At 33.3% G+C, this 15,956-nt stretch overlaps 1 protein-coding gene across 4 annotated transcripts in view; it reads right to left on the bottom strand.

Moving 5' to 3' along the window:
• The window catches only part of NCAM2 (neural cell adhesion molecule 2), a 271,041-nt gene that overhangs the window by 111,181 nt on the left and 143,904 nt on the right, over positions 1 to 15,956 (bottom strand). For all 4 annotated transcript variants that reach the window (XM_074300617.1, XM_074300614.1, XM_074300615.1 and 1 more), the window contains one exon: positions 6,675 to 6,862. In XM_074300617.1, coding sequence (XP_074156718.1) covers positions 6,675 to 6,862 — 188 coding nt within the window. The remainder of the gene's footprint in view (positions 1 to 6,674; positions 6,863 to 15,956) is intronic.

Consider the following 15,956-nt stretch of genomic DNA (forward strand, 5'->3'; position numbering starts at 1 on the left):
CAGAAAGAAACAGTTCAAGTATAGTGAACTCATAGTCAGGATAACACAAGATATAACAGCCTTTACATTTATGGATCAGAAGGTGTGGAATATGACATTCCAAAGAGTAAAGGAGCTAAAATTATAACCAAGAATCACCTACCCAGCAAAGCTGAGTATATAATCCTTCAGAGGAAAAAGTCAATGAAATAGAGGATTTTCAAGCATTCATGATAAAAACACCAGAGTTGAATGGAAAATATGATTTTCAAATATAGAACTCAGGAGAAGCATGAAGAGGTAATCAAGAACCTTAATGGACTTAATAAAGTTTATCTGTTTACATTTCTATATGGGAGGATGATACTTATAATTCATTGGAAGTTTCTGATTATTATGGTAGTTAGAAGAAATATAGACAAGAGGGCACAAGTGTGAATTGGATATGGGTAATAATATTTTTTTAAAAAGATGAAATTAAGGGGCTAGAGGAATGTACTGGGAGAAAGGGAAAGGGAGAAATGGTATAAATTATCTGCCATAAAAAAGAGGCAAGAAAAAGCTTGTTTAGTGGAGGAGAAGAGAGGGAACAGTGGGTGAGTGAACCTTACTCTCATCAGAATTGGCTCAAAGAGAAAATAACATACACACTCAATATGGAAATAGAAATATCCAGGAAAATAGGAGGGGGATAAGTTGGGAAAGGGGGAGTGTGATAAAAGAGAGGACATATTGGGGCAGGAAGTAGCAAAACACTTTTGAGGAGGAATAGGGTGAATAGAAAGAGAGAATAAATGGGAGGAAAAAAGGTGGAACAATAAACTTATTTTAATGAAGTATGTCTCCAGCTCAAACCTTCTCTTAGATAAATATGTCCAATTTCTTCATCTACAAAACAAATGCATTCTGCATCTTACACTGGTATTTATATTATTAATTTATATTAGGTACTTACATAAAGTACAAAACACTATATAACACATATAAATATATGATATTATTATTATACTGATATGATTATAACCAAAAATTGATTTTTGTTGTTTGAGTATATTTTAAAGAAATGAATTAGAAAAAAGTAGGTATATATACATACATAGAAAATGGGAGAGAAGGAAGAGGAAAAAGCATGGCTTAGCCAATAGAGGGAGTCATAAAGAACTGGATTCAAGACTTGACTGTGACATTAATAGCTAGATGATCTGGGCAAACACTCAATCTAAGCTTACTCATTTGTAAAATTGGGGGGAGGTTGGATTCAATGACCTCCAAGAGCTTTTCTATCTATGATTCTATGATTCCTCAGTGTTCCAGAAAACTGTAAGTTAAAAGCAAAATTATTTGCAATTGAAACAGTTTGCTTAATCTAGAGGTGGTGAGAAGATTTTCCATCATTTAAATTATGTGTGCACACACATATATGTTTATACACATCTAATGCACCACACATCTGTATTACATAAATGTGTGCACACATACATTATGCTATTTATTAATTTGTCAATAATATGGACAGATCAACAAATACTTAATACAGTAAGTCTTTATCATGACACATTTTAAATGATACCAGAGAAGGTTTAAGGATGGCAGGAACATAAATAAAGGAGACAAAGGAAGGATCTAGTAATGGTAGAATGCATTAAACTCCATCCATCAAATTCTGTTATAATTATTTATTCTCTCCTCTCCCCCTCCTTTTATAAGAAGAAAAAACAAAAGAGTGAAATCAACATTCAGCATTTGCTATTATAAAATACTGTTTGAAGCAATACAGTTTTCTCTCTTACTATATTAATTTTTAAAAACCTTCCCTTTCTTGGCCTAGATAGAAAAAAAGCTTATGCTATACCTACTTTCCCCACCAACACCAATATATTTGAATAATCTTTTCTCATATTTTGCCCTAATTGCAATGAATAATAAAAACTATGCTTCCTCCCTATATTTTTCAGCTTCACTTTAAAAAAAATACTCAATCCTACAACTTCTCTTTGTTCCCTAAGTGACACTTAAAGATAAGGGACTCTGAAAGGACAATAACAGCTTCATTTCTTTCAGAAATTAAGAACCTGAACATTATTTTAAAATGTATTTTGTCTTCTGAACTTGCCTATCAAAGGCTCTTTTTGGCTCCATTTAAAAAAAATAGAAATGTTCTGTTAAAATGTCTTTTCCCCACTCTAGGCTTCCATTATAAAATCAATTATTCTCCTGAACAAGTTATTTCTTTTTTGCCTTTTGGAACATCATAGTCTAACCTTTTCTTTCTTGTCTAATCACTGATACATAATTCTAACTCAATTTTGACTAGTGATCTTTGTTATCTATTTTTGTTTGTTTCTTATTCTTCACTTATAATAGAAATTTGGCTATTACATTGATTCTCTCTCTAATAAAGACCCATGAACTCTATTTTCCACTTTGCCAGTTGCTCAGTGGTGTCAATACATTTTTGGCAATTAAAATTTCTATACACATGACATTTATTTTTATTCTTGCCCCACAATCTTTTGAGAGTCTAGTAATTCTTAGATTGTATCTCTGAACTCTGTTTTCTGGGTCAATTTTTTTTGACAAAATATATCTTATATTCTTCCAATTAAAAAATCATTGTAATTGTTTTTGTACTGTTTTGTTTTGTCGTTGCATTTTTTTTTTTTGAGTTTTGTTTCCTCTGATGTTTTGAAGATAGCTTGCCGATACAGTGGATTGAGCACTGGGCTTGGAGTATGACAACCTGAATTCAAATGCTGCCTCACAAAATTATTAGCTAGGTGAGACTGGTCAAATTATTTAGTTTCTCTAAAGCTTATTCTTCTGTCACAATATAATAAGAGCACCTACTTTTCAGGGTTATTGTAAGAATCAACTGAAATAATAGACATAAAGCATCTTGCAAACCTTCAAAGCATTCTCTAATAGTACCAGCCATTCACTATGATTTTTAAGAATTTCTTATGCTTGGGGAAGCTAGATGGTGCAGTGGATAGAAGGCTGGCCCTGAAGTCAGGAGAACCTGAGTTCAAATCCAGACTCAGCCACTTAATACTTACTAGCTATATGACCCTGGGCAAGTCCCTTAACCCTTACTGCCTCAGCCAAAAAAAAAAAAAATTCTTATTCTTTCCCACAGATTCCTTTCTGTTCTAAATTTTCTATTCCATTCATTATCTTACCTTTCAGTTCTTTTATTTGTACTTGGAACTACATTTGTTTCTGAGGTACCGATGCTAAACTTTTCTCTATTTTACCCTATTTCTTTTTTCTCTCAGCTATTTTTTTTTATGTGGGGCTATAGTTTTTGATCTACCCCTTTTGATTGATGGATGGATGATTTGAATAGAAATGCTACCACTGGGAGACTGCTACATTATGATGATGTTGGGGTATTTGGTAAAAATCTTTTGTGGAAGTTGCCTACATGGCCACAATTCCAGTCCCAACCTGATCCTATTTTGGCAACTATTAGGGTTGCCACATTCCATAGAAAGAAGGATAAAGGGTGGGAGGAGGCAAGCATGAAGGGGATAAAGGACAAAAGTATGGGAGATCTTTGTGAGGGTGATTGGTGAAAATTTTGGTGGGTGACTTCATTATCCACTGCTATTCTTAGTCATCCACTTTCTCTAGGTCCACATTTGATAATGATAACCCATAATGCAGAGGAAGGCACTCAGGGTAGAATAGGGGCTGATATATAGATAGGATAATGTAGAGATAATGATATGATCCTGAAGGTTTTAAAACAATTTTTCTGTGAATTTTAGCTTACAGAAATTCCTTTTTTCTCTTTTTAGTTATTACTCTTAATTTTGCTTTCTTTTTTTGGATGTGAATGGTAATTGGAGTAATAGCCAGTCTTTTACTTGACCAAATTGCCAGAAGTCTATTTTCACAAACAAGAAGAGCATGTCAAACCCTCTGCATTATGGCTAAGGAAAAATGCAAATGAAGGTCACAGTTTTAAAGGGAGAAGGTTAGCTCTTGTTTAGCCATGTCTATTAGCCAGCCAATCAGTCAACAAGCAGTTATTAGGTTACTACTATAAGCCCAGCATAGGACAGTGAGTCCCTAATTTTAAAGAGCTTATAGTTTAATGGGGGAGACAACATGAAAACAATTACATATGAACAATATAAAATTGAAGATAACCAACAAATGTAGAAAATGGACAAATTTTAGCAGAGACTTGAAGGAAGCTTGGGAAACTAGAAAGCAGAGATGAAGAGGGAAAAATATCTGAGGCAAGAGGGGAAGACATTGAAAATGCTCAGAATTAGGAAATGGAATAGCTTTTGTGAGAAATGGTACAAAAATGAGAGGCCAGTCTCACCTTACCACAGAATTTGTGGAAGAAATAAGGCTTATGGTAGAACCAGAAGATTTTTATCCTGGAGGTAATAGCAACTATTGGACTTTACTGAAGGGGGGTCTGATGGGATGAAAGTCAGACCTATATTTTGGGAAGATCAATTGGAGAGCTGGATGGAAGATGGGTTGGAGAGGGGGAGAGGTGATGCAAGAGGACATTCACTTTGAGATGTCCAATAACAGTTAGATATGTGAGTCTGGAGGTTAAGGCTAGAGTAGTAAATATGAAAGTTATCTGCAGAAAGATGATAATTGATTATAAGATCTAATGAGATTGTTTAGAGATTTCTCAGGGGAGAAGAGAACTCCAGTGGGTGGAGGAGACCCACCATGACTGAGAACTACCTGGATAAGACTCAGCAAATGTGACTGAAAATGGTCAAAAAGGTAGGAAGATAACTAGGAGAGAATAGTGTAATGCAAACTAAGAAAAGTGAATATCTGGGGAAATTGTCAAATTTATGTTGAGCTGAGAGCTCAAGAAAGGAAAAAGGGGATTGGTTAGAAAGATCACATATATACCATAACAATGGAAATTTCTTAAAGTTCAGAAGAAAGGGATGTATATAAGGTAGCAGCATCTCATGGAAGAAGAAATTTTTTGGAATATCATAATAACAGGGCCAGTTATTCAAATAAATCTCAAAAAAATAGAAATCAAATTGGGACAAATCTAATAAGATTGCATATGTATATATGCAATATATGTATATATAGACACATTTTTACACATATGCACATATATAGACACAAACATATATATACACACACACACATATACACATTTTAAAACTTGATATAGTTTCTTATTTTTCCAAATACATGCAAAGATAGTTTTTAACCTTCACCTTTGCAAAACCTTGTGTTCCAAATTTTTCTCCCTCCCTCCCTTCCTCCATTCCTTTCCATGTATAGCAGTAATCCAATTAAGTTAAATATTTACAATTCTTCTAAACATAATCAATACATACATATACATATATATGTACATATCTACACACACATATATTAAAAACCTTTGTTAGCTCCTTTCTAGAGTATTATGTTTATTGTGGACATCACATTTTAGGAAGGACACTGATAAATTAATCAGGATATATAGCTAATATATAGTCTTTATATAATGCTTTAAGATTTGTAAAGATCTTTACAAAGATCTCACTGGCTCCTTGTAATATTATTTCACTGGATTTTCATAACCCTGGGAGGTTTGTTGCTATTATTATTCCCATTTTACAGATCAAGAAAGTGAGACAGACAGTAATTAAATGACCTGACCAGAGTCACACAGCTAGCAAGCACCTGAAGTAGAATTTGAAGTTAAGTCTTCTCAACTTCAAGTCCAGTGCTCTCTCCATTGTACCATATAGAAATCTCCTACATATAAAAAATTATATGAAACAACAAGGATGTTCAGCCTGGAGAAGACTGGGGGAATATGATAGCTAGAGGCTGTTGTAAAAATGAATGACTGATAAAATGAAGAAATTTAAGGTTCTTACTATGGGTCAAGCATAGTACTAAAGGCTAAAGCTACAAATATAAAAGAGAAATAGTCTTTGACTTCAAAGAATTGAAATTCTAATAGCAAGAAAGCAGCACATAACTAAGTTGTAGCTGAGGTATTTTGGTTTGAGAACTGACCAGGATGGTGAGTGGTGCCCTAGGGTAGTCATTTGACATGCCCATTCCAGAAACATCAACCCTGCTAGGCCTCTGGATGACAGAACCATGAGGAATAAGTTGCAAAGAGATGATTTGATATAATGAAAAACTTTCTAATAAGTGATTATCTGAAACTGAGATAAGCTGCCTTGGGAAACTGTGCTCCTCCTAGCTGAAGGTTTTCTAGTAATGGCCAGTTGCCCATTTTGGGAGATTCTAAAATGGCAGCATGGAATATAGATAGAGAACAGTCTTTTGGAGTAAGGAAGATCTGGGTTCAAGTTCTTACAAATGTTGGCCTGAAACCCTAAGCAGTGACCAAGACCAGAATTTGCAGAATATATGGCAAACTATATTTGTACAGGAAGTTTCTTCTCCATACTAATGAAATCACATCCAAAAAACTATCAAAAAAAAAGAAAAACACATGACTAAAATAAGCAGTAATTTTACTGTCTCTATTTATGAAATATAATTTGTTCTTATATTATAACATAGTTAGAATATAATTACATTATAATTATATTAGTGTTATAATTTAATACATACATTTGGTTTATAATCATATACAATTGCATATTAATAATAATTAGGCATTTCATAAAATTGATTTTAGATCACACACAAAATAATCCATTTATATAGTAAACACTTACCTCTAAAATCATCTTTCTTCCTGCACTGTAAGTCTTTAAATTTGTGGCATTTTTGGAGGGCAAAAATGATTTTTCTCTACTCCAAAGGATCGATGCTGGAGGATTAGCTTTCACATCACAACTTATGTTGATGGGATTTCCTTCCCAAGAATAATAGATTGTTTGGTTTGATACAAACTTGGGAGCATCTGAAAAAAATAAAATTAGCTTATGCTCTGCCTTTCAAAAACAAATAGATTTAAACTTCAAGGCAATTTTTTTTTTACCTGGGCACAAATGAAAATGTCCATTGATGCTAAAGTGGTTATTGTAACAAATGTTTAGCTAGATTCTTGAAATATTGGTTATTTGATCAGCAGGGTGATCTCAGAGAGGCCTGGAGAAACTTACATGAACTGATGCTAAGTCAAATGAGTAGAACTAGAAGATCATTGTACATGGAAATAACTAGATTATGTGATGATCAATTCTGATGGACGTGACTCTTCAACAATGAGATGATTCAGGTCAGTTCCAATAGTCTTGTAATGACTACTGAATGTAATGAAGAAAGCCATCTGCACCCAAAGAGAGGATTGTGGAAACCCAGTGTGGACTACAACATAGCATTTTCACTCTTTTTGTTGTTTGCTTACATTTTATTTTCTTTCTCATTTTTTTCCTTTTTAATTTGATTTTTTCTTGTGCAGCAAGATAATTATATAAATATATATGCATATATTGGATTTAACATATATTTTTACCATAATACATATTGGATTACTTGCTATCTAGGGGAGGGGTTGGGAAGAAGGAGGGGAAAGTGGAACACAAGGTTTTGCAAGGGTTAATGTTGAAAAATTATCCATGTATGTCTTTTGAAAATTAAAAAGCTTTAATTAAAAAATAGTGGTTAATGTAACAAATGTTAGAGTTGGATTCTTATTATTGTAATAAACGTTCTAGCTGGACTCTTTGAAAAAATATTTCTTGATGTATTAACTGAATATACTTTAGATATGTGATATACTATAGATTACAAAAATATTGATTGAAAAAATATTTTAACCTTAAAGAACATCAATTAAACAAATGTGGAAACTCTTTTGTGGGTCATGGTAATGTCACACTCCTTCACATTCTGTTTCTAATAAAGAATCATCTGACAAAAACTGGTGATTCAGCAAAACATTTGCTTTTACTTGACATGACTTTAAATTGTATTCATAAATTAATGATATTTCTATCTACTTTATCTACAATTCTTATCCCTATTTCATTGTATTTTCTTATCTATTTCTTTTTCATATATATGTTTTAATGACCCTGATCTCAAAACTTATATCTTTATTTTCTACCTTCTCATAATTTGATAGACCCAAATATATCAAAATAATAAAAAATATGTATGAGATTGACGTCTCAGTAGGATCTGAAAAAGTGATGATAACAAGTATTAGCAGTTTATTTCTATGATTTAGGCTATCATAAGGAGAAAAGATATTGAATCATATTATGAAGAGATAATAATCTTTGTGAAGGTTTTGTTTTGTTTTGTTTTGTTTTCTTTTTCTTCAAAGAAGAACAGGGAAGGGGTAGGTAAGGAGAAGTAAAAATTATCATGTAAATGGGAATGACTAAAGGATACAGGATCTGGAGGAGACTTGAGCTAATGGAATTAAAGGCACAAATAGAGGTGGAGAGGGATTGATATTTTAAAAAAAGACATCTCATGAGACTGGAAAAAAGCAGGACATTGAGAGCTGGTATTAAGGTGATGTGTAGTGTTGAAATGGGGAAGAAATAGCATTCAAGTTTTTAAAAACAGTAGTATTTGACAATTTCTCTGAGTGGGAGGAGCAAAGGTTTTAGGTGACAAAAGGAAAAAAGAGGTTTGGAATAGATCTTAAAGAGAATGGGACAGAGAAGAGTAAAAAGAACAGCCTCAAATAACAAGAATCAAATTGAGAGTGAATAATAAATTTGTAACAAATAAATAAATAAGAATAAATCAGCAATTGTGGTTGATTGGCTTCTCCAAGGGTGTTCAGCCACGGATGAGTAAGAGCAAAGAGGAAATGTTATGGAAATAATCCAGTGTCTGGATTTGCTAAAGGCATCAAAAGTAAGAAGGCAGGGGGCAAAGGATTTAAGGATGAAGGATCATGTACAATTGAATTGGTTAACTACTAAGCCAAGATTTTAAAGAGAGGAAAATAAAGCAAAATAAGGGTGATGGCCTTGGAAATCAGGCAGACTTTAGAGTGATTAAGAGCCAGACTGAAGGTTAAAAATAGGTTTGGGGGGCGGCTAGGTGGCGCAGTGGATAGAGCACCAGCCCTGAAGTCAGGAGAGCCCGAGTTCAAATCTTGTCTCAGACACTTAAACTTCCTGGCTGTGTGACCCTGGGCAAGTCATCTAACCCCAACTGCCTCAGGGGGGAAAAAAAGGTTTAGGAAAGTGAACAGAGGTTATGGTGAGACAGCAGAAATTCAGTTATGGATTCTGGAGCTAGGATACTAGAAAATGTTGATGAGATTGAGGGTCTGATGATCCTGTTATTTGAGATGGAAAAAGAAATGAAAATTCCAAAAACTGAAAAAGTTTATGAATTCAAAAGCAAGGAGGTGAATTTCCTAGGTGTAAGAACAATGGTTGAGTAGAAATATGACTGAGCTAGATACTGACCTTCCTGAGAAAAGAGGGGAGACAGAGTCCTCAGGATCTCAACAGTGATATTATGGATGGATTGAACCTCAGAGGAAAATAAGTTGCTGAGGGACAGCACTGGGGAGTCATCAAAGCAGCAGCAAAGAACAAGGACATACTAACTCCTTCTGTTGACCCAATGTGCCAGGGAGCTATGAAAAAAATGGCACAAATGCTAGAAAGCAGACTGGCTTTCATGATCTTCTACTTCTTTTCAGGAAGAGCCACCTTTCTAGAGATTTGTTCTGTTAAGGATCCTCTCCCATTAACTGAGGGAAAATGAGGATCTCTAATTCACTTTCTGAGATTATGAAATCATGCTTCTTTTTTGTCTGTTTTATTTGCTGTTTTGCTGACTCCTATTTTACTTCTATGAATTACTTGGAGGGGATGGATCTCAATTCCTTTTCTTTTTTCTACATTACAATTACCTTTCATTACATATTATTATATATGATTATGTATTATATATTATTCCATTATTTCATATATATATATAGCTATCTATTATATAATGTAATATTATTTATATTGTCATTATATATCTTATGATATATATATATATATGTAGGGTAAGGTAACTATAATATATATTATACATATATGTATATATAAGAACCCCTAGCACTTAGCATAGTAGTGAGCATTTTAATAAGTTTCCTTCCTTTGTCCCTTCATTCTCCTATACATGATTGTCTTCCTACCATTTCCCTTTCAGCTTTTTAAAAATTAGATTTGCAAGGAAGATATTGTAGACCTAATAAATGGGACTCCATTCTTTAAAAAAAAAAAATCCATTGTACCTATACCTTAATCCATCATCCAGAAATATAAATTATTTTCTCAGAACTACCTTCTTAATCAGTGATCACATTCCAAATCTGTCTTTCACTTCAAAACCTCCTATCATCAACTGAAAAAAGGAATAAAAATACCAACTTGGACTTCAAGGTCTTTAATTTCTTACTCAGAACATTACAATCCAGTCTTGCTTTCTTGCTTCCTTCTGGCAGCATGGTTTATACCCTTATTTGTCACAAGAATGGAAACTGGTTATCTTCTCAGTACTCTCAACAGGGAGTTCCTAGTGACCACTATTCATTTCTTCTTCCTCTGACCTTGATTGAACAATCTCTTCTGAAAGTATCTCCTAATACTATGGCTTAAGATCATATTATGTGAATTGCAACAAGCCCTGAAACCTTTTCAGTAAAATCTAATAATACCAATGAAAACAATGAACACATGAAAACAAATCTTAGATGGGCGCTTTAGACCAACAATTATGTTGATAAATGCCAGAGGGAATGATCAATTAAAGGAATTAATGATGTTTAACTTGGAGAAGAGAAGACTCAAGGAGATTATGATGCGACAATAATGGAAGGGCTCTAATGTGAAAGTTAAATAGTCTGCCCTTCTAGTTCCATGTCAAAATCCAAGCAGTTGCTTTTTTATATTGTTTTTCTATTTATATCAGTGATTAGATTTGATTTAGTGCTGCTATAAATTTTATTAGAGAACCCTGAAGTATTACAGAATTTGGTACAATTAGTAGTAAATTGAACTTATTCTTTCTTTATTCTACAAATAAAGGAAACAAGTAGAAATTACCAAAAGAAAAAATAGACTTGAAAGGAAATACTTCCAATTAAGAATGGAATGAGAATATTGAGTTCCCTCTTACTCTAGTTTTCAAGAAAAGATCTGTTCAGGTATAGTATAAAATCACAGGATTTTAATTTAGATATAGGACGGAATAGGAGACTGCTCCAACTCCGATTCTGTTATTCCTTCGGGCTGTTAATTTGGCAGAAGGAACAGATTAGGCCGCATTATTACTTTTACAAAACTCTACAGTATGGTCAATAATACAAAAAATTAATAGGGGCAAAAGTCAGTCTAATTATTTTCACACTTTTCTGGTAATGTAAATGCTTGTGAATAAGGGAACACTATAGTCTCAGAAAAGTTTATATTGGGGACAGGTCGCAGAGCAAGGTACTTCAGATGTTAGGGCTGTGTAGGGCTCCACTATAGCTAAGAAAAGGAGCACAGCACTCAAATGGGGACAGTTCTGATCATCTAAGGGTCAACTGAGTCAGAGATCTGGCTTGGTTAATTGTGAATTACCCATTGTAGAAGATATTGTTTGTCTTCTGTTCTCCAAAAGATTCATGACATAAGGGAGGAGATGCCATGACATGCAAATAAACTGGATTTAAGTGAGGGAGGACTGTCTCCTTTTCTCTTCCAGAGCCATCTTGAGCAAGATAACCAAAGATGGTTCTAGATGCAGTGGGAGATCCACTGTGAAAGATGTTTTGAGATCAAGCCCCCAACAGAGTCCAAAATGAGTGATAAGAAAAATAAGAGAGAGGAGTGAGGCTGAATGTAAAAAGACTTAAAGTACCAAACATTTGAGGAAGAAGAAAACTCAAAAAATTTGAACATAAACAGATTAAATCAACAAGAAAAACAGTATGAAGAAGAGGAGTATAATCTTCACATCTACTAAATGAGTTCAGACATGTAAAATTACTAGAAAATAAAGGAAAATGATCTAACACAATGAGAGAAAGAAGTGCATAATTTGAAGAGAATATGGAGCCAAACACAGTGTCTGTGAATAGAGAAATGAGAATTATGAGAGGAGAATTTATGTTCTGCACCACAAAAATAAAGAACAGAAGAGGAAAATGTGAATTTGCAATGGTAAGCCTCAATGAAAAAAAAAAAGAGAGAGAGAGAATACCATATTAGGAAAACAAATACCTAGAGGAAAAGGAAGGTCTAGAAGAAAAAAAGCAAAAAGGAAAAAAAAATTAACATGCATCAATACCATTACTAGATTTGTGCCCTAAGGAGATTAAAGAAAAAGGAAAAGGGCATATATATGTGCTAGAAGAAATGATGAAGGAGCTGGTTAAAAAACAAAACAAAACACCCCAAAATATGGCAAGGCATATGTGAACTGATGCAAAGTGAAGTGAGAAGAAGGATCATTGTGCATAGTAATAGAAATCTTGTAATGACAATCAACTGTGAGATTAGGCTATTCTGATCAATACAATTATCCAAGATAAGTCCAAAGGACTCATGATGATCAAATGCTATCCACTTCCAAAGACAGAATTGATGAACTCTGAGCACAAACTGAAGTCAAATTTTCTTGCTTTCATTAATTTTTTTTTGCAATATGACTAATGTGGAAATATGTTTTGCATGATTTCACATGTATAATTGACATAATTGTGCTTGCCTTCTAAGTGGGTGGGTGGGAATGGTGAGAGAGGGAAAGAATTCAAAATGCAATTAAAAAGAAAAGAAAGTTAAAAATTAATAAATAAATTTTAAAAGAAAAAAAATTACAATGCAAGCAAAAATACTGATCACAAAGATAGAATATGCAGAGGCAACGTGTTTATAGGGCTCCCAAAAGTCTTTAACACCATAATAGAACAGCCTAGAACTTCTGAATTCAGAAAATGAAATTCAAATTGAAAGAGTTTACAAATCACTTCAAAAAAAAAAAAAATCCAAGGCTGAAAATTCCAAAACACATAGTGATTAAATATTTAAACAATTCAATTCATAAATACGTTTTACAAATCAAGGAAAAAATATTTGAATAAACCAAGATTATTCTGCATCTCCTAGAAAAGGGAGAAGAAAAAAAAAAAAAAGAGTTCTAAAGAACAACAGAACTCAGGATGTAGTCTAGGGTGACCTATCCTGCAAACATGAGCTTAACCATACAGGAGAAAAGATGGACATTTAAGAATAAAGAAGAATTTGAAAGATTTTTAGAAAAAAAAATCCAAACCCAAACTGAAGAGATTATTTGCTTCTTGCAAACCCATAATCTCCTACTTTTGCAAAAAGAGGAAGGAGGTATATTTTTATTAACTCTTCTCAGGGCTAATATTGGTCATTAAACACACAATTTAAGTTTCATTCTTTTATTCTTTCACTTATGTTGTTGAGGTCTTGTATTTTGTTTACTTGCATATTCAATTCATATAAGTCTCCTGATGCTTCTCTGAATTCATCATAGTCATCATTTTTTGGTGTAGTATGTCATTATATATTCAATGTACTTCAATCTTTAACATTTTTTTCTCAAGAGATGGTTACTTTGTTTCCGATTTTTTTTTTTTTTGCAAGCACAAAAAGTTGTGCTGTATTTTGACATACAAGATGATGTTTTATTTTCCTTTTAATTTCTGATCTTTTGGGATATATGCCAAGCAGTGGGATTTTTGAGTAATTTCACGCTGTTTTTAGAATTGTTGGACCAATTCACAGATTCATTAACAATTCATCATTATGCCTGTCTTGTTATTGCTCCCCAACACTGACTATTCCATTTTTTGTCACCTTTAACAATTTGCTGGAATGTAAGGTAAAACTAAAAAGTTGTGAGGATTTACATTTTAATTATTAAGTATTTGGAGCAATGCTGCATGTGGCTGTTGCTAGTTTGCAATTCTCCTGAGAACTGTTTTTGCATATCCTTTGGTTACTTATCCATTATGGAATGATCCTTAGTCCTAAAATTTTGTGGTAATTCTCCATATAATTTGGGTATCAGGTTCCTACTAGAGATATTGTGTAAAAAAGATTTCCCCCCCACTCCAACTTAATACTTAATAATTTTATCCTATTTGCAGTGATTTTGTGTGTCTGTGTTCATGCATGCACAAAAGCTTTTTCAATTTCACATAAATGATAGTTTGTTTTCTTTTTTTTTTGGTGAATATCTCTATCCCTTATTTGGTTAAGAAGTGGGTTAAGTAATTTAATCTCTCAGTGTTCCAGGTTACCTTTTTAAGAAGATAAACTACTGTGGAATAGCCACTGAATTCCTAGCATCAGTTTTATTTTGCTATTCTTTGTTTAGTTGTATCCCACTTTTCATGGACCCATGGACCATACTGTCCACTGTATTTTCTTGGCAAAAATATTGTCATTTCCTTCTCCAGTGGATTAAGATAAACTGAATTTAAACTGTTTACTTAGAGTCACACAGTTAGTAAGTATATAGGTAGTAAGGTCAGATTTAAATTTAGGTCTTGATTCCTGACCCACTCCCCTACCCACCGAGCCATCTAATTACCTCCACACTATCCAAAGCCTAGTCTAAAAAAATTATAATTATGTCAAACATTTTCCTAACATTGAACTATACTTACATCCCTGAATAAACTCTGCTTGTTCATAGCAAATAACTCTTTGGAATTATTGTGACATTTTTAGAAAACTAGGATTTTGTTTTAAAATCCTGTATTAAGATTTATTAGTAGTTATAAAAAAATTACTCATGCATATAAACTGTCAAAAAATTTATAATTAAAAAAAAGATTTATTAGTAATATTGATATATGAGAAGAGTGTGAGTTGCAGCCAGGAAGATGCCAATTCAAGTCTGGCTGAATCATGGGCTGGATCAGCTCATTTTTCAACGTCTTGGGCAAATCTCAAAGACTATATGTAGAAGGAGCCTATCACATTTCTCTTCTCTGAGAATTCCCTAGACAAATGAAGTCACAAATCCAGTTCCTAACCCAAATGGCCTACAACATTTTTTTCTTTGCTTTATCTTCCCCAGTATAAGAATTAGGATTATTTTTATTTTTAAAAACCTATCTGGTTATGAGATATGGAGCCTACAACTTGGTTGACTTTTCTATTTCAAATTATAAGAATTTTTGTGGTGCATACATTAATTGTACTTTAATGATTTATAGAATTCACCTGGCTTAGCAATACCAGATCTAAAACCATAATATCATTAAAACTATTTGGAACTGGCTAAAAAAAGAGGAGTTGATCAGTGAAATTGATTAGGTACACAAGACATGGTAGAAAGTGACTATAGTTTGATAAACCCAAAGACTGGCTGGTCCTGAAATAAGAACTCACTATTCTACGAAAACTGCTGGGAAAATTGGAAAACAGCATGGCAGAAACTAGGCAGAGACCGACATCTCATACCACATACCATATTATTGTTATTTTTTGCCTTTTGTTCTTAAAGAAGACCAATGACACCATGAAAGTGTTGGCTTGATTTGGATTTAAGTAACACAAGCTGGACAAACACACAACTCTTCCTCCAGAACTATATGGGACCTAAGCTCAGGGCAATGGAAGATGGGTCTGGATGTCTTAGGAGACAGGGTAAGCCTAAAATGGGTATATGATTTAGACATAAGCACATCTGTTCAAAAGGGAATAATTTATCCATCAGACCTAGAGAGAATGGAAGAATTTGTGACAAAACAAGAGCTAGAGAACATTATGAAATGTAAAATGCATGATTTTGATTACATTAAATTAAAAATATTTTGCATAAACACCAACAATATGAGCAACATTAGAAGGAAAGCAGAAAGCTGGGAAACAATCTTTACAGCAAGTGTCTTTGATAAAGGTCTCACTTCTCAAGTATAAAGAGAATCGAATCCAATTTATAAGGATATAAGTAATTTCCCAATTGATAAATGATCAAAGGATATTAATAGGCAGTATTTAGATGAAGAAATCAAAGCTATTTATAGTCATAAGAAAGAATGCTCTAAATCATTATTG

The sequence above is a fragment of the Sminthopsis crassicaudata genome, chromosome 3 (genome assembly GCF_048593235.1).
Source record: "Sminthopsis crassicaudata isolate SCR6 chromosome 3, ASM4859323v1, whole genome shotgun sequence".
NCBI classification, from domain to species: domain Eukaryota; kingdom Metazoa; phylum Chordata; class Mammalia; order Dasyuromorphia; family Dasyuridae; genus Sminthopsis; species Sminthopsis crassicaudata.